Source organism: Egretta garzetta, unplaced genomic scaffold (assembly GCF_000687185.1).
Source record: "Egretta garzetta isolate BGI_Z169 unplaced genomic scaffold, ASM68718v1 scaffold158, whole genome shotgun sequence".
NCBI classification, from domain to species: domain Eukaryota; kingdom Metazoa; phylum Chordata; class Aves; order Pelecaniformes; family Ardeidae; genus Egretta; species Egretta garzetta.
The window spans coordinates 225,032-244,890 of record NW_009260430.1 but is presented as its reverse complement, the minus strand read 5'-3'; the positions used below and the strand labels follow the sequence as shown (position 1 = coordinate 244,890).

Here is a 19,859-nt window from a genome sequence, read left to right as displayed (position 1 = left end):
TCATGCCAAGATGACAAATGGAAGTACTGTTACTTTCTTTCTGTGTTTTGACCCTTCTTCACAGGCTCCAGTTAGCTGCTGCGTGTTTTTTAGAGTCTTGTTTAGAACAAAAAGACAGGGATGGTTTAGGCCAAGTCTGGAACAGGGAATCGTGTGACCTGCACAATGACAATAGGAGAGGAGAGGATGAGGAAGGGAGGCTCCTTAGGATTGACTGATGCAGCCTTGCAAAGCAAAGAGGCTTGGTTGAATTTATAAGTTGATGGGTGCTTGCCACAGGTCCCAAATCATCAGTGGTTTCTCTGGGCTGGGCAGAGGCTGGGCTATGAGACCCAAATTCCCCTACGCTCAATGGCTGCCTTTCTCTCTAGGCTTCGCCTCCACGATGGGAAGCTCATTAAAGACAGACGTTACCACCTCCGGACATACCCAAACTGCTTTGTGGCGAAAGAGCTCACGGACTGGCTAATCGACCACAAAGAAGCACCGGACCGAGAGACGGGCATCCGCCTGATGCAGAAGCTGATGGACCATTACATCATCCACCACGGTGTGTGGGTTTCTCTACTACTTGCTGAGCACCTCCCCCCCCCACCCCGGGAGGTGGCCGTGTATCTGGTCACCAAGTGTGTCCATCAGCCCAGGGTATGGAAGCATGGTCAGGTCCCTGCTCGCAACCCTCCTGGGGGTGAGGGCTCCTGGAGAAGCTGGGAGATGATGGGCAGGCACAAGGCTGTGTGGGGTTGGATCTGTGTGAAGCTGCATTGTTTTGGGGGATGTGCCGGTTCCCTGCCCCGCAGAAAAGGGACTTGGGCTGGGCACTGGTAAAACAGCATCTGAAGCGGCTTCTATTTGAAAGCAAGTTCATAGAATCATAGAATCGTTTAGATTGGAAAAGCCCTTTCAGACCATCAAGCCCAACCGTTCCCCTAACTCTGCCATCCAACCACTAAACCCTGTCCCTCAGCACCTCATCTGTCTGGCTTTTAAATCCCCCCAGGGATGGGGACTCAACCCCTTCCCTGAAAGTTCGGTAACACCTGACCTATACTGCCCTACGGCATTTGCATTGGGAGCCAGTGATGGATATTTTTCCCGAAGCTGTTCTAGCTCCTGTTTGTGTCCTGCAGAAGCTGAATGATAACGCATGCTTCACATCTGCAGGAAAGTTCATTTTTTTTACAGTAACACCCAGCATTCCTCAGTTTCCCCATCCGTGCTGGAGTGGGACAAGTCAGGGTGTGGAGTCAACACCGCTCAAAGCAAAATGTCATCTGGTACCTGTAAATCCAGGGCTAAGGCAGTCCTGTAGGAATGCCTCCCTTGGGAATTAAGTGTGTGATGCCATTTCAAAGGCTTGTCTGTGGAACCTGTTAAAAGAAAACAAACAAACAAACAAAAAAAGGAAGATGGGGGGGGGGAAAGCACCTTGGTGCTCAAGCTCTCAGCTCATAGCATTCAGGCTTTGTTATTTTTAAAAATTATTTGGAACTTTTAGCAGTTTTGCATTAACTCAGGTCATGTACTGTGGTCTGTACCTGTACCTGAGCATCAGAGCAATCCCCAAGGTCCAGACCTTGGTCCCGATATAACAGTGGGAAGCAAGTGCTTCCTATTAGCGAAGAGCTCTTTCTTTCCGTGTGATTTTTCAGGCCCCATCAGGAGCAAAAGTCCTGGATTTTCAAACCGGCCTGGGAGACCACTGCCCTCAGCGGGAAGGGTTGTGGCTGAGCCGCTGACCCTTGCCTGAGCTCTCTTGCTTCCAAGTCTTCGGGACATGAGCTATGGTAACCTGGAGTTGGGTGGTGGTTTGTCACAAGGGGATGAAGCTGAGGAGATTGAATATGAAGAAAAACTTCTTTACTCTGAGGGTGATGGAGCACTGGAACAGGCTGCCCAGGGAGGTTGTGGAGTCTCCTTCTCTGGAGATATTCAAAGCCCGCCTGGATGAAGTCCTGGGTAACATGCTCTAGGAGAACCTGCTTTAGCAGGGGGGTTGGACTGGGTGATCTCCTGAGGTCCCTTCCAACCCTTGCCATTCTGTGATTCTGTGAGATGGAAGCAGATGACAACCAACGCCAAATCCAGCCCTCTCTTCCCCCCAGTCTTCTCTAGGGTCCAGAAAGAGCTGCCTTGGACCTCTGCAACACAAACACGCTCTCTTGCCATCTGCAGTTGCTGAGGTTAATGCCCTTTACATTAAGCTGCCTTGAATAAAAATAAACCGCTGCTGTGCTTTATCACAGAAGGGTAAAGCTGAAGCAGTGAGTTCTCAGTAACCATTAACACTTAAAACTGATTATTTTTCCATCTCTCCAGCCGACAGTTTCAAACAAATCCATTAGTTAAACTTGTGCAGCACCCACTGGGTACTAGTGCTGTTTTGATTGCTTATCACAGGCGCATCCCTCCCGCTTCTGCAATAATTCCTGGCAGGACACAGAAGCTGACTTTCCAACTTGCCTTATGACCATTAATTTTCATTAGCCCTATGGCAACGGGGCTGCCTGCTAACCGCAGCGCTGCGCTAAGTGCTTTGCAGTTGGCTGTCCAAACCCTCTGCCCTCTTCGCCGCTGGGATCCAGAAAATGATAATTATCTCATGAAGATCATTGCGCTGCCTCTTTACGGTCTGATGTGGTTTGTGCTGTTACGTGCTGGAAACACGTTGAAATTGGTCTTCAAATGACAAAAATGCTTTGGGTTTTCTATGGGCGCAGTCCTGTAAGGTTTTACGTCCAGCTCCCGTTTGCGATGACACCTGGGCTGTCGCTCCTTGGAGTTGTTAAGATGCAAACTTCCACCTTCTAAACCCACCTTCTTGACCTGCCTTCTTGCGTGATGAGTCGTGGGCTTTGGCGTCCCGATTTCCCACTGGCACAACTGCTCGGCAGGAATGACGGATTCCAGGTAATCGGACAGTTTTTAGCACTGAGCTGCTGACCGAAAGGGGAAGGAGGTTTTGCCAGTTTGCTCAGAAGAACGCACAAGTGTTACAAGTTTTCACGAGAAACATCTTGTGTCTTTTGAATTCCACTCTGGTGGATCGTGTTACTTAGTGAGGGGAAATCTTTGTGGGTTTGGTTTTTTTTTTTTTTCCCCCTTTGGATAATTTTCTTTGTTTTCTGGGCACATTCTTCACTCTATGTTTGGTTTTTTCCTTTCTTTTTTTTTTCCACTGAAGCTTCTCCTTCTTGCTTCAGATGGGTGGACCTGAAGAAAAGGCAGGCTGACTGATTGAAGAGCTGGACTGTGATTTCGGGGCTGGCTTTTTTGGTGGTTTTTTGGTTTGTTTTTTTATTTTGACTTGTAGTCTAGGAATCTGTTGCAGGTGAGTTTACCTCAAAACTGTACCCCAAATATTTACCTGCTAAATGTTGCGTGCACTTCACAGCCGTGCATTTGCAGATTGTGTGCTCATCCCCAAGATTAAACCGCGGCTTTTCATATAGATTCGATTATTCCAGGTGTATGCACCCAGCTTTGAAGAAAAATTTCTCTCTCACGATCAGTTTGCCGTGCAAATGAATTGGGCAGGGCTGGCACAAAATGGTGTGGTAAAATGGATGCCATGATACATTTTAGCTTACAAGTATTCTTGACAGGGACAGAGGTGATTTTATGGGGTTTCGGATGCAGTGTGGGGGTTTTTCCTTCCTCCTGTCCTCCAAGTCTGCTTACATGTGGCAGTAGCTTTCTAAAAAAATCTGATTGAGACAATTCTGTTTGTTTTCTTTTAGTCTAAACAAAACCATCAACTTCTAATTAACAACAACAAAAAAAAAACCTCAAAAACAAACTCCCCAAAAACCAACAGTCCCCCCCCTCCCTTCCCCCCCCAAACTTCTCAGTTTGTTCAAATGAACGTTTTAGTGTCTGGATCAAAATGTAGGCTCAAACTCAAGCTTTCCCGAGGTCTGTTGGGTGGGACTGACCCCCCTCCCCCACCAGCACGAGCTGCAGGCGTTCGTAAGCACCTAATTTGGGGACCGAAGGCTCCCGTGCTGGTTGCTGCCTGGTATGAGGGGCTTGGAGGAGGACATCGCACACAGCCCCCAGAGCTTTTAACCTAAGGGGGTGACACCCTGTTGAGTCTGAGCTGCTGTGCAGCTCTCTCTTAGGGACTGACAGACCCTTAGGGACTGACAGATGCCTGCAGCGCTGACGTCCTTGCTCTGAACTCCTTTCAGTCTGCGACGAGCACTCGGACTACAAGGATGCCAAGCTGCTGTACCGCTTCCGCAAGGATGACGGGACCTTCCCGCTCAGTAAGGACGTGAAGGTGTTCATGAGAGGGCAGAGCCTTTACGAGAAGTACGTGAGTCCTTCCCCTGCAAAATCACTCTCAGCGAGGGGCGCTGGGAGCGTGGTCTGCTGGCCGTGCTGGCGGCGGATGCTCTCCAGCCGGGACCCACGGCTGCTGCTGGCTTTTCTCCTTCCTCCTCTGCACCCTGTGCTGTAGCGCTGGGAAATGCTGTTTCCCGAGCCCTGTGGCAGCTGCGGGACAACCGGCCTCTTTGGGGCTGGGACAGGAGCTGTACTCCGAATTCCTGGATGCTTTCAAGGGCTCCAACCCACGTGCGGGTTCTGGGATCTGGTACAGGGAAGCGCTAGGGTCCAGCCTGCAGTTTGAGTGCTCCGGGGATGGGCAAGTCCAGTGGCCGTTCCCAGCATCCCTGGGTGAGCTGCTTCCACCAGCACTGCTAGGACTTATGTCCCACCAGAACCAGCAGGGTATAGGATCTTCAGGGCCCTCATGGGCCTGGATCCTCGCTTAGCCTATTTGCAAAATTTGTAATGGAAGAACTAATTCTCAGACTGTAAAGAAAAACCCCTCCACCTCCAAGTGTTTGATGTTCTTTGTGTTGACTGTTTCTGGTTCTAAACCCAAGCCCTCTCCCCAGGCACCTCACGAGGCATCTTGTTAGGCTGGGCTCAACCACAGACCACCCTCCGGACCCATTTCCTTTAACAGCCTCTTCACTTCTTCTCCATCTTCCAACCCTGGCAATCAGATTCACAAACTGGCACTGAGGGAGAAGTCCTTCAGCCAGGTGGGCAGTGATTTTGGCTGCCTCCATGACCCTCTGGCAGACATTGCCTTCGCTCCGCAGCGGTGGCCGTGGAAGCCCGGAGAGCATCCAGCGCATCTCATGGCTGAGCCTGCTGCACCCTCTCGTGGAGGCACTGGATTTAGCTCTCACATATGCTGCAAACTGAATACTGTTTGCTGAAACGCACCTTCTCCATCAGTTTGGACTATCTGCCATTTGTGCTGTGCATTCAGTTGCTTGCTTGGCTTTCCCTTGCGGTCTTTCGCTGAGGTCGCAGCTGAACTGATTCCGCTGAGATGAAGATTTACAGAGCTGCCTGGCTGCAGGTCTGCCTTTCTCCCTCCCTTCCCACTGCTCCCAGGCAGCAATGTTTCAGCTGTAATGCTTTGCCCGCTTCTCTTGGCCTGGCTTAGGCTGGCTGCAGCTCCCGTATGGGACGGCAGGGCTGTGCAGGATCGCAGGAGCCTTGTCCCACCTCTGTGCCAGGCTGGTGAGCGTGGAAGAGTCAATTCTGAAGGTGAGAGAGGAGAATTCGGTGAAGTACCAGCGGACTTTCCTGGGCTGCGAGATGATTGACTGGCTCGTTCAGGAGGGAGAAGTGGAGAACCGAAAGGAAGCGGTGGAGCTGGGACGGGTGCTGCTGGAGCATGGGATCATTCAGCATGGTGAGTGAGGGTCCGGCTGGAGCCGGGATGGAAAGCAAGAGATGAGCGTAGCTGCCAGGGCTGTGCTAGGAACAAACCCCCATTCATGTCATGCAACAAGTGCTGGTCAAGTGCCCACTTGGAGATGGCAATGGGGCCTTTTAGTTCTATGTTTGGAGCTGGTGACCTTTGAAATTGGAGCAATCTTCCACCACCCGCAAAGGCTTTGAGTTGAAATCTGAGCTATTGCTCTTCAGCTCTTCAAAGCCCCCGGCTGCAGGACTGGGATCCACCCCTGGGTTTGGAGGGCTGGGTTGGGAGGATGTAATGTTTAGCTCGGCTTGGCTGGAGATCATAACCATCTGCAGGAATTAAGCTCCCAATTCAGAAGGCAGGGAGTCCTCTGAGTGTCCTGGGACTGGGGCAGGTGGAGGGCTGTGGCTCGGTGGTGCACCCCTGGGAGATGGCATCTTTTGGGGAGGTGGCCCTGCTGTTCCTCCTTCCCTGCAGGTGGCATTCTCAAACAGCCAGAAAAAACACAGTAGAGTATAGAAGCATTAAAAGCGATGAATCTGGGTCCCTCAGTATATTTGCTGTATATTTTTGACACCCCTTCAGCCTTTCCCTCCTCCCCTGTTCTCTCCTAGTCTCCAATAGGCATCACTTCTTTGACAGTGACATCCTCTACCAATTCTGGATCAACTTTCGACGGAGGCGTCGTCTCACGGAGTTGCTCAATGAGAACTCTTCTCGTGCCCTCTCCGAGAGCCCAGACAGCCCCTTCTGTCTTCGCAAGCTCAACCCGGACCCAGGCAACACCAGCTTTCTCTCTGGTAACTTTTGTGGAGGGGCACGAAAGCAAGGATTACATTACCAGGGTATCCCAGAGCTGGGGGTGTTGCTCCAGTAGAGCATTGCATGTTCCTCCAGGCATCCCATGAAGTGGCCACCCATCCCTCTGGTTTGTGGTGGATGTCCTGGTGCAGTGGCAGTCGCTATCACAGCTCCCCATCCCAGGAAAATAACTCAACTTACCATCAGCTCAGCTCTTGATCTCTCTTTGAAGCTCTAAGCTAAAATGTCGTCTTCAGTGCATGCTTACCTTTCAGATGTGGGTCAGGCTGCTGGGGGAAGTTTCTTACTTTAAACTAGTCTGTTCCTTCCTTGGATAACTGCTATTTCTGCCTCTTTCAGTCCAGACCAACAAGGAGATCAAGATTGTCTCAGCGGTTCGAAGGAGCAGCATCACTTCCCTTGCTGGAAACTCCAACCCCTACTTCAGCACGACTCCTACGCTGGTGTTCCCTCCTGTGGCTGAGTGCAACCCCAAATCAGGTCTGGGCTTCTGCATGGCCCTGTCATTGCGCAGGAGACACCTAGTCCTTCAGGGCGCGGGCTAGCTCAAGCCTCAGGTCCAAACCGATCCACTGTCAGCTTGGTGACGTGCAAGCGAGTCACAGAATCATAGAATGTTTTGGGTTGGAAGGGACCTTTAGAGGTCATCTAGTCCAACCCCCCCGCAGTGAGCAGGGCCATCTCCAACCTGGCCTTGAACACTTCCAATGATGGGGCAACCGCAGCTTTGCTGGGCAACTTGTTCCAGTGTCTCACCACCCCCACTGTAAAGAATTCCTTCCTTATATCTAGTGTAAATCTACCCTGTTTTAGTTTAAAAAAACTAAAGAGAGTCAGCCTCACCTCTGAGTCTTGATTCGAAAAGTTGTGCAAGTGTTTTGAAAAACATGGAGCCGCCCGCGAAGGTCTCCGTGTGCAGTAACTGTGGCTGGCTCCAACATCTGCTTTCCAGCCCATGGTAACCCCCAGGCTGCCACGTTCTGCACTTGGCTGTATGAAACCCCTGATTCTGATAGGATCTGTCACCTCCTGCTCTAGTGTTAAAGAGACCCATCACCAATGAAGAGCTCCTGTCCCCCGGGGCCCCCTACGTCAAGAAGACGCTAACTGTAAGTGACCGCAGCGCGTGGTGTTGCTGTCCCGGCAGTGCTGAGCGCTCTGGCTGCTCTTTGGTAGCTTTACATCTGCTGGTCTGACCTCTCTATGTTGAAACTTTTTTTGCACGTCACATCATCATGGCTTTCTTGGCGAGTCCCAGTGGGTCAATGTCTGCAGGTATCCTTGTGGGTGACAACGTGCGCAGCTTCTGCTTTAGTTTAATGTATATTAAAGGCGTAGATCAGGAATGAGAATGTTTCCTGGACAGAAAACCTCCCATTTATGTTTCATTCAGCTCCATACAAACTATAGGATCCATCAAGTCTTGTGACGGTTGTGCCTTTGGCACTCGTCCTCTGTCACACAGAAATTACCTTTACAGATGGCTTTATGCATCTTTTGGATTTCTGTGGCAGATCAGATATGTTGAGATGATCCATCAGCATCTGGTGGAGCAGTGCTGAACGGGGAGCATCTGAGGGCCGCTCTTGCCTTTCTTATGAGGGGCTTTTTTCATGGACAAAATAAACACGTTGCAAAATCTCCGGGATGCTGCAGCCAGCCTGAGTTTGGGGCTTTTGCTTTTCTAGTTATTTCTAAAGCTGTAGGACCGGTCAAGGCAGGGCTGGTGGGTGCTGGGTGTGAATGCTGCAAGACAGTTCCTGCCCTGCAGATCCTATCATGCGTGTTTATTTTTGTATAAAACCCCTCAGCCCTTTTCTGCCCACCTTTGAAAGGGGGAATCACAGCGACCAGTTGAGGAAGCGTGAGGGCTGTCTTGCCGTACTGGTTTGGCACAAGTTGGGGTTACAGAGGAGCTGTGGATCAGGTTCCCAAATTAACTGTGGCTGTAGAAATTGGTGGGAAGGAGCAAGAAAAATAAAGCTGGTGATTAGCGTGGCGTGTATGAGGACGTGCCGTTCATTCTCCTCCTGAATGCTCTTGCCCTGCCCTTCAACTCCGCCAGCCTGGGCCTTTCATGGCTCATTTCCTTCTGCTTAGCTGTGCAGTTGCTGGTATTTATTTATATGGATAATGTGCAAAGTCCTTTGGAAATTCCTTTTCTCTTTTAGTCGCATCAGATGGCCACAGTCTTACAGCAAACTGCTCTGACAGGCTGAGATCAGAGCGGGAAAAATGAAGAGTGGCTGCTTCCAGCCTGGAAATGCTCCCCCGTGCCAAGGAGCAGGCACCGTGTGCGTGCTCTGGAAATGTTCTCAAAGGGCTCTTGGTGCATGCCTTGCACTTCAGCTTCATGCTGCCTGCGCTTCACTCTTCTGCACTTGCTGGCAGGGAATGTTAATCAGAAAGCAGCTTTGCAGAGAGCAATTAATCTGTGGTTCTGCACCCCGCTTGGGGCACAGCCTGTTCTCTCTCTCCCCCCCGTGACAGATTCGGATCGTGAGCAGAGCTCTCCATCTCACTAGGAACTGTTGCATCTCCTCTATCCAGCCCATTCCTTGGTTTTTAAACCCCTTTTGTTCTGCTTGCAGATTGTGGGGGATGCGGTGGGCTGGGGGTTTGTGGTTCGAGGAGGAAGACCTTGCCACATCCAGGCAGTGGACCCGGGAGGACCCGCTGCTGCTGCGGGGATGAAGGTACTTCTCCCTCGTGGTGATGATAGGAGGCAGGACTTCTGCCCTGTATGAGCTTTTTGGGCTGAACATATCCTCCGTGATAATCCCACCCCCTGCAGAGGAGACCAGTCCCATCACGTCGGCACGTGGAGCTCCAGCAGCACCGCGAGAGGCGGAGGGAAGGATGCTCTCTGCCGGCAAAGCGCACTGTGCGTGCCTGCACGGCGGCGGATTTGCCTTTTGCCAGGGGAGCACAGGGGTTGTAGGCAGCTAAAATTGAAAAAAAAAAACCCCTCTGACAAAGTGAAGCTGTTCCCGTGGCAGGCTTTGGAGCTGCCGAAACTCTTTGAGCTGCTAAATAAAGCAGGGGATCCCCCAGTTTGGCTCCAGTAACTGTATATAACCCCAGTGAAGCGGGGAAGGAGAAGACTTTAACCTGGGTCGCCTGCTCTCACAGCTTCTGGGATGTAACGCAGCTTGTGTTTCTCTGCCATTAGCAGTGTAGTTCGGGGTGGAACTGTTTTCTATACACGTGAAAGCTTAATAACCTTAGACTGACGCCTTGATTTGATTCATCGGGTAACTTCCAGTATTTCCAGCTCAGGTGAAATGAACTGAGGTCCTGAAACTCATTTTAGACTAGGCGTGTGTGGGGTTTGTGTGTGGAGTTTTAGGCATGAATGAAAGAAATGCTGAATTTCACTGTTCCCTCTAAAACCCCCAGCCGCAGGGGAGTAATTTCTACAAGCCGATATAAGTCTAAAGTCACACGGATATTTGAAATAATGGGATCCTTCAGAGGCAGAGTGAGACTCCTTGTTTGCTTCAGGCAGGATTGGAAGGGGTTGGATGAATTTGTTTCATTTACTCAAGAGCCCAGTTAATTTCTCCTTACCTAATCTCATTTGCCACCAAATTGCTGGATGTTAATATTGCGCCTCATTTCCATCTGTGAAATGAACCACTGCTCATAAGTGAGTCTTTTTTTTTTTTTTTCTCTGTTAGCTCACAGTCTAAATCCCTTTGGTCCCTTTTTTTATGATGTACTGATGGTAGCGCAGTGATTATTAGCGTAGCTTATGGAGTGGTAATGCTTCAGGGTTTGCAGGATTTTGTAGGGAGTCATTTGTGTGGCAGCCTCTGGCTCTCGTCACTCAGGGGCAGAAGTCACCACGAAGGCGTCGGCTGAAGGTGACCTGCCCTTCCTCTCCTTGCAGGTGTGCCAGTTTGTTTTCTCAGTGAATGGTATGTACGTTTTGCATCTGGACTATCAGACCATCAGCAGCCTCATCATGACAGGGCCGCGAACTCTTGTGATGGAGGTGATGGAAGCCATTGAATGAGCGAAGGGGCCTCGTCCCGCCACTGTTGGGAAAGGCAGGACACTCCACTAAGGAAGGACGGACTGTGGGGAGGGACCAAGCTTGACCACACACCGTGAAATGTTAGCCAGGCGTTTTAATATATTTTCAAATAAATACATTCCAACGGACAAGTCTCGGATGTTGATGTCGTCGAAATATTTGGCTCTACCTGATCTTGGGAGGGTCTAAGCTCTTGCAGCTCCTTGTTAATGCTAGCGGGAGAGTCCAGCACGTCGTGACACCAAGCCTTAGAACAAGCCATTCACCCGGGCACGCTGCCAGGTGGGTGGCACGAGCTGGTAAGCAGCAAGAAGCCCGATACCGAGCAAGTGAGTACGTCTGAGCTCCCCTGAGCTGTCTGTGCAGTCTACCGAGAAGGCAATGTGCTTTCCAGATGGCCCGATAAGCCGTGCCATCGACTCTGTCAAGACAATAAGGCAATGAATACAGCAATGTGTTCTTGCTTGTAAAGAAAGTCTAAGGCTCCTGCTACTCTCTTGGCTTAGCCATGCTCACAGCCAGGACTGGCTGCTCTTCCCAGCTGTTCCTGGAAAATGTGAGCTTTCCATGATTGTGCTTTTTGTGCCCCCACCTCCCCTAATAATGCTTAAATTCATTAACTGGCTTCGCCTCTGCATGGAGCCAGGCAGAGGTCCCAAACATCACAGGCTGCTACCAACCTTGTGACGGGAGGCGGCGGGGGAAAGGAGACCCTGAATGGTGTCTGCCCAAAAGGAGATGTGTCACAGTCCGAGTTTCACTCTGGGAGGGAACAGAAATGAATGAAAGCCACCAAAACCCAGCCCCCCCGGGCCCTGCTGCTCCCAGGATGGCTGCATTTGCAGGCAGTGCAGAATATTCCTGTGCAGATGACTATGAATGTGAACGAAACATCAAATGACAGGTAATAACGAGAAACTGGGGAGGTTTCTTGCTTTCCAGTTCACGGAGCATCCTGCTTGAGATCAGCCCGCGATGCTGTGCGTACAGCGGGATGATTTCCAGCACTCCTGCTTAGGGCAGGTCCCTCAGTGCAGCAATTTTGGCCACCAACCAAGTCTTTAAAAAAAAACCAAACAAAAAAACCCCACCCCGACCAAAAAACCCCCAAACCTAAAAAACCCAGAAACCAAAAAAAAAAATAGTCATTTTGATGTGTGTTAAAATGGGAGCTGACTTTCTTGCAAAATCTGGTGTCGACTGGGTGTCAGGTATTGCCTTACTGCTGGCTGCCTTTTTTCCCTTGGTATAAAGGGCTCTGTGCTCCCCCAGCGCCGGTGCAGAGGTAACGGGACTGCTTGGAGCGCAGCGTTCCTGGAACGTGGGCCAAGCGAGATGTTTGCATTGATAATCCACTGGGGTCCTTCCAGCCCCTAAGTGAAACCAGACAATCTTTCCAGCCATTTGTCGATACGTTCACCGCTGTTATTTCGAGCCATGCAGTGCACAAGCGAAGCGGCCTCCGTCTGCCTGTTCGCTTTTTTAAACTCTGGTTCGTGTCGCTGTTCAGGGCGGGCTTGGGTGCCTGTGGTGGCCCCAAGGTTTGATCCAGTGTGGGGCTAAAGTCAAAGCCAGGCAACCACAGCATTTTGTGGGCACCACGGGAAAGGTAGGGCGGAAAGCGACAACTTGAATGTTAGCACGGAAAGCAGCTCCAGCTTTTTCTGACATAAACAGAGCACAAGTTTTAGCTCTGGATCTGAATTCCCTGGAAGTGAAGTGCAGGAGATCTCTGCTCTTTCCTTTCCCACCTCCTCCTAGTTTTAAAGTGAACTGCAGCAAATCTGTGCAACTCCTGAAAATCCAGTAGGAATTACAGAAGAAGAAATTTGTGGTATTTATGTGTAGGGCAGCGACCACTCTCTCCACAGGCTACCAGATGCTCCATGGTTTGTCTGAACACGATTTAAGGGATTCCTTTTAGTGTTATGCTTTGGCCTGTAGTTTGTGCTGCTTTTAAATACTTCCTAGTTTATAAAGCAGAAGGGCAATGAGCTACCAAATGTTTCTTTAGCATGCCCAAATATTTAAAAACTATGATTTTGGTTTCTTCCCCGATTTGACGCTTTCAAAGGTGCCTGCGTTTTCCATGGAACGGCACCTGCAAGTTTCTTGCCGCTCGCTCTGTTGCAGTGAGAGACTGGTGCTGACCGTCCCCAGGGATGCAGCTGAAAATCTGGCCTCTGTTTGTGAGGAGAAATGCCACTGTCAGTTGTTCCATTCCTGGCAAAGAGGACAAAATTTTTCCGAAAAAAGTTTTGGCGTGGAGCTGGGCGGCTGTCCGAGGCGCTCCCGGGGCTGGGGACCACATGCCGGTGGAGGTCAGGGCTGCATCCCACAGCTGGGAAGTCTGCAGCACCACTGAGCTCCAGTTCATGATTCAGCCTCTGGCCTTGCAAAACGTACAGATGTGCTTGATTTCCTTAAACAAATGCAATGCAATTTGCCTCCGGTGCAAACGCCGGGGCTCTCAAAAATATTTAATGGGATGTGAATGGGATGTGAATGACTTCATCCCTGGGAGCCTGACAGTGGGCGGGAGCCCCGACTTGTTGCCGCGCTCGAGGAACTCGGCATGCAGCTTCCTAGATGTATATTTAGTATTTAGTTAGCAAAAATGCTAAAGGCTGCCTATTGTTTTCCGTAGAAGCAGTCTCTCGCTTTTGGTGCGCGCTTTATTTAGCTGCACGTAGGGGCCAAGCAGCGCTCTCCGCTGCGTGCTGAGAGGGAGGTGGGGGAATCGCTGTCCCTCTCCCCCTGCTCTCCCTCCCCTTCCTTATCCCTCCTGACGTCTGGGAATTGAAATCTCTAATCACGCCGAGGAGCAGACCAGGCGCCAGGGCTGCTTCTCCCACAATTTAAGAATGTAGCCGGATTCGTCGCACCTCCCGCCTGACTCCAGGGAAAGCCGCGCTGCTCCACAGAGGTCTGTGGCTCGTTCCCCTTCGGGGCTCAGTTCGCAGGGATGCCGAGGAGGGGCTGTGGTGTTTTGGGGCAGGCGTGGGTAATTGGCAGAGCAGGGAACTTCTGCAGGGTTTTGCTCTTTGGGCGACTTGGAGCTGGTGCGGCTCAGCTCGGAGCAGCGCTGCGGGTGCTGCACAGGGTGCCAGGTCTCACCCTCTTACGGTGAAGTGGCCTCACGACTCGCATTTGCTGTAGGTCGGGTCTAAGCTTTGCCAGGACTGCTTTAGCAATTTCTTTGGAGCAACAGCTGCGAGAAATGCGCTTTCTTTGTTGGTTTGGGGTTTTGCCTTCTATTTTGTGGTTAACAGGATAAAACCTGCGGGATGCTGCTGCCCGGGAGGACGGTACTTGGAAGGGTTCGGTGGCAATAGCAGTTGTCTGGGTGGGTTTTCCCACCTGGAGGGTGTAGCGTAGGTCTGTGTCAAGCCGATGTTGCTAAGCCTGCCTAGGCTGTGGGGAGCTGCAAAGGCTCAGCCTAGAAGTAAAACTTGTGCCTTACTTTTTTGAGACTGGTGCCGGGATAAGTGAGAATTTTTGCACAACAGTGGAACGGAAATACAGGAGATTTCCACGAGAAAACAGCAAAAGGTTGATGAATGTGGGGGGTTTTTTAGGTCTGTTTTAGGTCCTTTAACTAGCAAAGCTCTTGGGGAGTGTGGGACAGGCTCCTGCAGGGCTGGGGCTGTCCCCGGGGCTGCTCGTGTGTTGGTGGGGAGGGGGCCATGAGGTGATGCTGCTTCTGCCAGAGCTGCTGGGCAGAGACGGCAATGCCCTCTGGGATGAGGAATGATGGAAGTGTCCCCAAACTGCAGCTGTGGAGGGTGGATAATAATAATAATAATATTCACAGTGCCCTCAGATTCCTGCTTTTAGTTCTGCTGATTTAAACACACGGCAGGGATTTTTTACATAGAAATAATATTTTCTTTCATCAAAGCAACTACTTTAAAAATTCCCTGTACAAATAAGGGGATCTCAGACTGCCCTAACCTCCAAATCCCCTCTGAGCACACAGCTGGGGCAAGCGGGAAGTGTGTGTGGGGGGGTGCCCCACACCCATTTTCCAGCCCTGGAAATGTCACATGCTCCATGTGTTGCTGTCACCAGATTCTTTCCCTGGGCAAGTAACGGGAGCAAGGCACTGGTGTGCTGGAGGCTGCCTGCCCGCCAGCAGGCTGGTGGCCCTGTGGTCCCCTCGGCGCCAGGGTCCACAGCTCAGCCTGGCTGGATGGTGGCCCCAGCAAGGGGAAGAGTGGATGGGAAGGGACCACGGAGACCCAGCGGGGGCTTGGGGTGCAGCAGGTAACCTGCAGAGAGAGAGCTCCTCCAGCCGCCTGTTTTCCACCATTTCAGGCAGGTGCATTTATTTTTCCAGCTTCACAGGTAGGAAAATGAACGTTGGCCAAGAGGCAAAATAGCCGTGGGTTTGCCTTGGAGCTAGGAGGAAGAGATGAAGTCCCTGCTCCTTGCTTTAGTCTCAGTAAAGCTCCACACCTGGGGACTCAGTGGATCCAGCCTGGGTTAACGTGGAACTCATCCTTACTGACACATCAGGGTGGAAACTCCTGGCTGAGTCGGACCCTGCAGTAAGCCTGGTTCAGCACAGGCTGGGCTTTGGATCCCGTATAATCCTGGTTAACGTGAAAAGATCATACACAATGCAGTGCTTTTGTCGGAGTTTGGCACCCTGTTTGCTGGCAGGGCCATGGGGAATTTGCAAAGAACTCAATAGCAGTTTGGTGGCATTGCAAAATGGCACAAATGAACTTTTGATCCAGGGAACTTTTCAGAAACGGAGGCTTCTTGCTGTTGTTTGGCACACATACCTCTGCAGCCAGGGCAGGCTTTGCTTCTCTTGAGGTGACAGTCTGATTCCTGAAACCCACCTTTAAAATGTTTGCTGTTTTTCATAAGCAATGACTTCATTTTATTAGCTGGAAAAAAAAAAAAAGCAAGTGTTTCCCAGGGCTAAGGGCTTCAGTTACACTGCAGTTGTTCCATATAACCTGATCTTCAGTCAAAAAAAAAAAAAATCACCGACTGAGTAGGGTGGTTAACATCTCCCTGTTATAACTTGCATATTTTTCCATTCATTCTTACAGCGATTTAGAACTGTTTTAAACCCCAGGAAATCATGGCTGGGTCACTCGTGTGCATATTTATTTTTCCTTGAGATCTCTGAAAAGCTGAAGTATTTGAGGGGAAATAGGCATTTGCCAGGAGCCTTTAAATACCTGTCCATCAAAATGAACAGAAGTGAAATGTCACTGCAGACGGTGGTGGAGGAAACTTGTGTATGGTCTGGTTCTGCCAAAAGCAATAAGGCTGAAATGTGTAGCACAAAAATGACAGATGCCAACGATGCGTTGCAAAAGGCTAACAGCATATGGTCGAAAGCCGGTATATTGAGGCTGAGAGGAGGGGGAGGCACTGTTCCCATCAGGGTGGCTTTATGCTGACCTGACATTTCTGACCCACATGGAATAAAACTGAAATGCAGGCCAGCAAAGATAACTGAAGGTGCTCGAGGTCCGTGGGCTGTAGGCTGGCTGTCCTTAGTCAGCCAGCTTCATCAACGCCGCGGAGATTGCTTCTGAGTCAAACTGATCCTCTGCCGGGATCAAGGCTGTAACTGCATCTGGTTTCGGTCTTGTTCAGGTGAACAAGTTAAAACAAGTCTCTCCCAGCAAGTCCTGAACGTAACTTCTCGGGAACTCCATGATGAAATAAGAAATAAACCCTTTGTTTCTAAACTGTTGACATATCAACTCAGCTAGGTCTGTGGTAGCCCTCCTGCTGCAGAATTGCTTTGTCACAGCGGCTGCAGGGTCATTAAATCTGCGGTGCGAGGAGCTCGCCTGCCAAAGAGTGCTCCTCTAAATGCTTTTCCCCTTCTGATCAGCGCGTGCGTCGCGGGGACATGAGAAAGATGCTGGGCGTTTGTATATCTGTGCTGATTTTGGTCAAGATAATTGGAAAGAATCACTTCTGTATTATTTAAAACAGAAGTTGGTCTGGAATCTATGTCTGCCCAGTGATTTGGCCCATGTTGCTTATTTCGGTGAGCGGAGCAGAACCCAGCGTGCGTTGCACTGCTGTGGAGATCGTCCTACCAAGAGGGCAGTGCCCATCTCTAGGACCAGGCGGGCTGAGAGGGGTACCGGGGCAAAGCCTACTACCCACCAGGTGTATAAACTCCATCTAGCAATGGTCCAAGGCATTGAACAGCTGTATTGGAGAGACCAAGAATGTAAAATAATATATAGGAGTTGCAGGAAAATTCAGTATGTGCTTCTCTATCTACTCTTCCAGTGATGTGTAGGGCTGTGGATCTTAGCTTGTGGTCCCTTGACTGAGGACTGAAAAAAACCCGAGTATTGTCATGGTGCCATTTTAATTCCTCCTCCTGATGTCTGCCTTCTTGTAGGTCCTGGTCACCATGCTGATTCGCACTTGTTTCTTTTTTGCCTGCCTGCCTGTGGCGAGCCACGTCTGGGGACGAGTGGGCCAAGGTAAGGAGCCCTGCTGCCCTTCCTCTGGGCAATTCCCTGTGGGTTGGCCATCACCTGGTTTAACTTGCCCAGCCTGAGCCCTTCCCATGGGCAGCGGCACCGCACGCAAGGGACATTCCCAATCACACGCAGGATTTCAAGGGGCTGCTGTGCTCTGGTGTCTGTTGCTAAAACTCCCAACAGCCCGTTCCCAGACACGAAGAGCACCAGGAGCTCAGGGGGCCCATTTGGGGCGAGTATCTCCATCCCTCCCCACCCAGCAAAGCCTGTCCTCCTCACTGGCAGCAGTTCAGCATGCTGCTCCCTCGCACCAGAAAGGCATTTCAGCCTGTACAGGGAATGAAGGGTGCTTATGTGATCGGCAAATGGAGCTTGAGAAATAGGAAGAAAAAGCGATGGTGCTTCTGTTGGTAACTATCTGTCCTGCACGCTGAAAGTATTCCTTTGGATGTATATGGTGATATGTAGTACAACATCTGGATAAGAGAGCACGAGGTGCATTCCTCCTGTAACGTATAGGGCTCCCATAGAACCACAAATGACCAGAAAATGCCTACAGCACCTCACCGTAGCCTTTCTGATGTTGAAGATCCACCTTTATATTACATTTGAACCTCCTCTAGAAGAGGTCAGGACAAAGGTTTCTAGAGAGGTGATGGCACTTCAGAGTATCTTCTAGACCCTCCTCTGCAGTTGAGTCTGGGCTTAACTCCCTATCAGCCCGAGATCAAGGTTACAGCATCAAATAGCGCACATCCAAGACAGGGCAGGGAAACAGTGGAGCTTTCATGGTGCTGGGGTTCATTTGCATCCAGCGCATAATGGTGCTTTAGAGGATGCTGTCTTTTCTGATCTGTCTGGGGACATTCTTGCCTTTTTAGCTTCCCAGCTCCTAGAGTGATGGCCGAGGAGCTGGACCGCACTTGGCCAAAAGAAGACAGCTCCATGTTTAATCTAACTATGAATTCCCCTCATTGTTCCATGATCTTTTACCATTTCTCTTAGGCATGATTCTGGGATTTTATTTTGCCCCTCACCCCTCTTCCCCATGTTTTCTTTCTTCCCCTTCAGATTTGCCTGGGGTGAGATGTGAATCTGAGCTTTGTTTCCCCCAAATAGGCATCTGCTTGTTGGGCAGCCCTCAGGAAGTCTCCACAAGGAAAGGTTAAGGCACAGATGTTGGGCTGAGACAAGCAAGTCCTCACTGCCAGCTCCCACTGCTTTCCTGAGCCGTGACTTCATGGCAAAGATGTCAGGAGATGTCTGGATGTGGTGCAGGACCAGATTAGGGATTAAGGAGTTTGCCAGCACTGAGCAGGACACTCCAGGCCACCCGAAGGTTTTTTTTGGGTTGTTTTTTTTTTTTTAATGAGTAATGGTAAAGGAGAAGAGATCGCCGAAGGGTTTTTTTGGGTTTTTTTTTTTTTTTTAATGAGTAATGATAAAGGAGAAGAGATCAGTAACAACTGGAAATGAGGGTGGGCATTGAGGGCAGATGCTTATAGCGAGCAGGCAAAGGGATGCACTCACTCATTGCAAATTAGGGCAGCCTGCTGGAAAGGCAGCTGTAGGTACCATGTCAGGAAGGGGGGAAGATAACTGCTGAGTTGCCATCCTACACCCAGTGAAGTGAAAAAGTTTCATACGGTGACATCTGTACGACGGTGCAGCTATGTTTTGCCAAGAAATCATTGATTCAAAGAGTGACACGTGAGTTCAGACATCTAGCTGGGCTTTAAAAGAGATCTGTGAAATCTGGAGATGATAAGGGAATGTGCTCTTTCTTCTTTTTACCTCCTTGTCTGATATTATTTTTTTCCTCAGGATTTGTCATTTAGCTTGCTGCTCCCTGCAGCAAACAGATACAAGCTGGTGCCCATGAGTTATGGTCCTGCCAGGAACTGTTATTTACACTTTATCAGGTTTTCTTTCTTTTTTTTTTTTTTTTTTCTTCTTTTCTTTCTAAACTCAGCTGGTCCTTGGAGCTGCCTCTGAAATTATCTTTCTGCAGAAGTATGGGATCCATCACCTGGGGTATTTCTGTGTTTCTCAGCAGCCCAAGCCTATCAAAGAGCCTCAGTGAGCCCCTTTATCTATCTCCCACCCTCCCCTTTCAGATGTTTGCGCTAAAGACGCTTGCTGAAACAAAACGTCCTGCGTGAAAGGTCCCAGAAGAGTCCTCCAAGATGTGAGGGGTGTGGAAAAGCCCTCACTTCTGTGGGAGGCTGTTTTCCTTGTTTCCAACAGTATATATTGAGGTCTCATTCGAACGCATGAGAAACTCCTCTTTGCATAGGGTGGAGGCTGCAGATTTGCCATGAGTCGTGGTAGGTTTGCTGGCAGAGGGGTGGGGGGACTGCAGGAGTTGCTGTGTATAGTGTCAGGAGATGCTGAGGGCTTGCAGGGGATGGTGAAGGTTTCCTCTGCACGGCAACTCTTCCCGTGTCCGTAGAGGAGATGGCGTGTGTGGTGTTTCATGTGTCCATGTGCAAAGGGAGGAATTGCATCCATAACAGCATGGACACATCTCCTCCTCCCCAGGGTCAGGCCGGCTGAAACTCACTGTCCTTTCGGAAGACAGGCTCCAAATGAAATGGAAAGAGACTGAAGGGAACATCAATGGCTACAAAGTTCGGGTAAAGCCCATGGCAGGTATGTGTTAATGCATTGGACATCAGACCCAGCAGAGATTTGTGTATGAGTGAGGGACTGAGCTCTACCTTTTGGCTGGCAGACAACAGGCCTTAAGCAAGAGCATCATTTAGACCTTAAGGTGATGGAGGTAAGGCAG

General features: G+C 50.3%; 2 protein-coding genes across 2 annotated transcripts in view; both read left to right on the top strand.

Moving 5' to 3' along the window:
• LOC104130627 (DEP domain-containing mTOR-interacting protein) overlaps positions 1 to 10,676 on the top strand; it is a 19,564-nt gene extending 8,888 nt beyond the window's left edge. The window contains exons 2-9 of the mRNA XM_009643688.2: positions 372 to 550; positions 4,191 to 4,314; positions 5,541 to 5,719; positions 6,346 to 6,531; positions 6,893 to 7,033; positions 7,592 to 7,662; positions 9,145 to 9,249; positions 10,446 to 10,676. Coding sequence (XP_009641983.1) covers positions 372 to 550; positions 4,191 to 4,314; positions 5,541 to 5,719; positions 6,346 to 6,531; positions 6,893 to 7,033; positions 7,592 to 7,662; positions 9,145 to 9,249; positions 10,446 to 10,571 — 1,111 coding nt within the window. The 3' untranslated portion in view covers positions 10,572 to 10,676. The remainder of the gene's footprint in view (positions 1 to 371; positions 551 to 4,190; positions 4,315 to 5,540; positions 5,720 to 6,345; positions 6,532 to 6,892; positions 7,034 to 7,591; positions 7,663 to 9,144; positions 9,250 to 10,445) is intronic.
• A 5,926-nt stretch (positions 10,677 to 16,602) lies between these two features.
• COL20A1 (collagen type XX alpha 1 chain) overlaps positions 16,603 to 19,859 on the top strand; it is a 45,946-nt gene continuing 42,689 nt past the window's right edge. The window contains exons 1-3 of the mRNA XM_035899272.1: positions 16,603 to 16,617; positions 16,984 to 17,068; positions 19,610 to 19,720. Of these exons, the coding sequence (XP_035755165.1) occupies positions 16,603 to 16,617; positions 16,984 to 17,068; positions 19,610 to 19,720 (211 nt within the window). The remainder of the gene's footprint in view (positions 16,618 to 16,983; positions 17,069 to 19,609; positions 19,721 to 19,859) is intronic.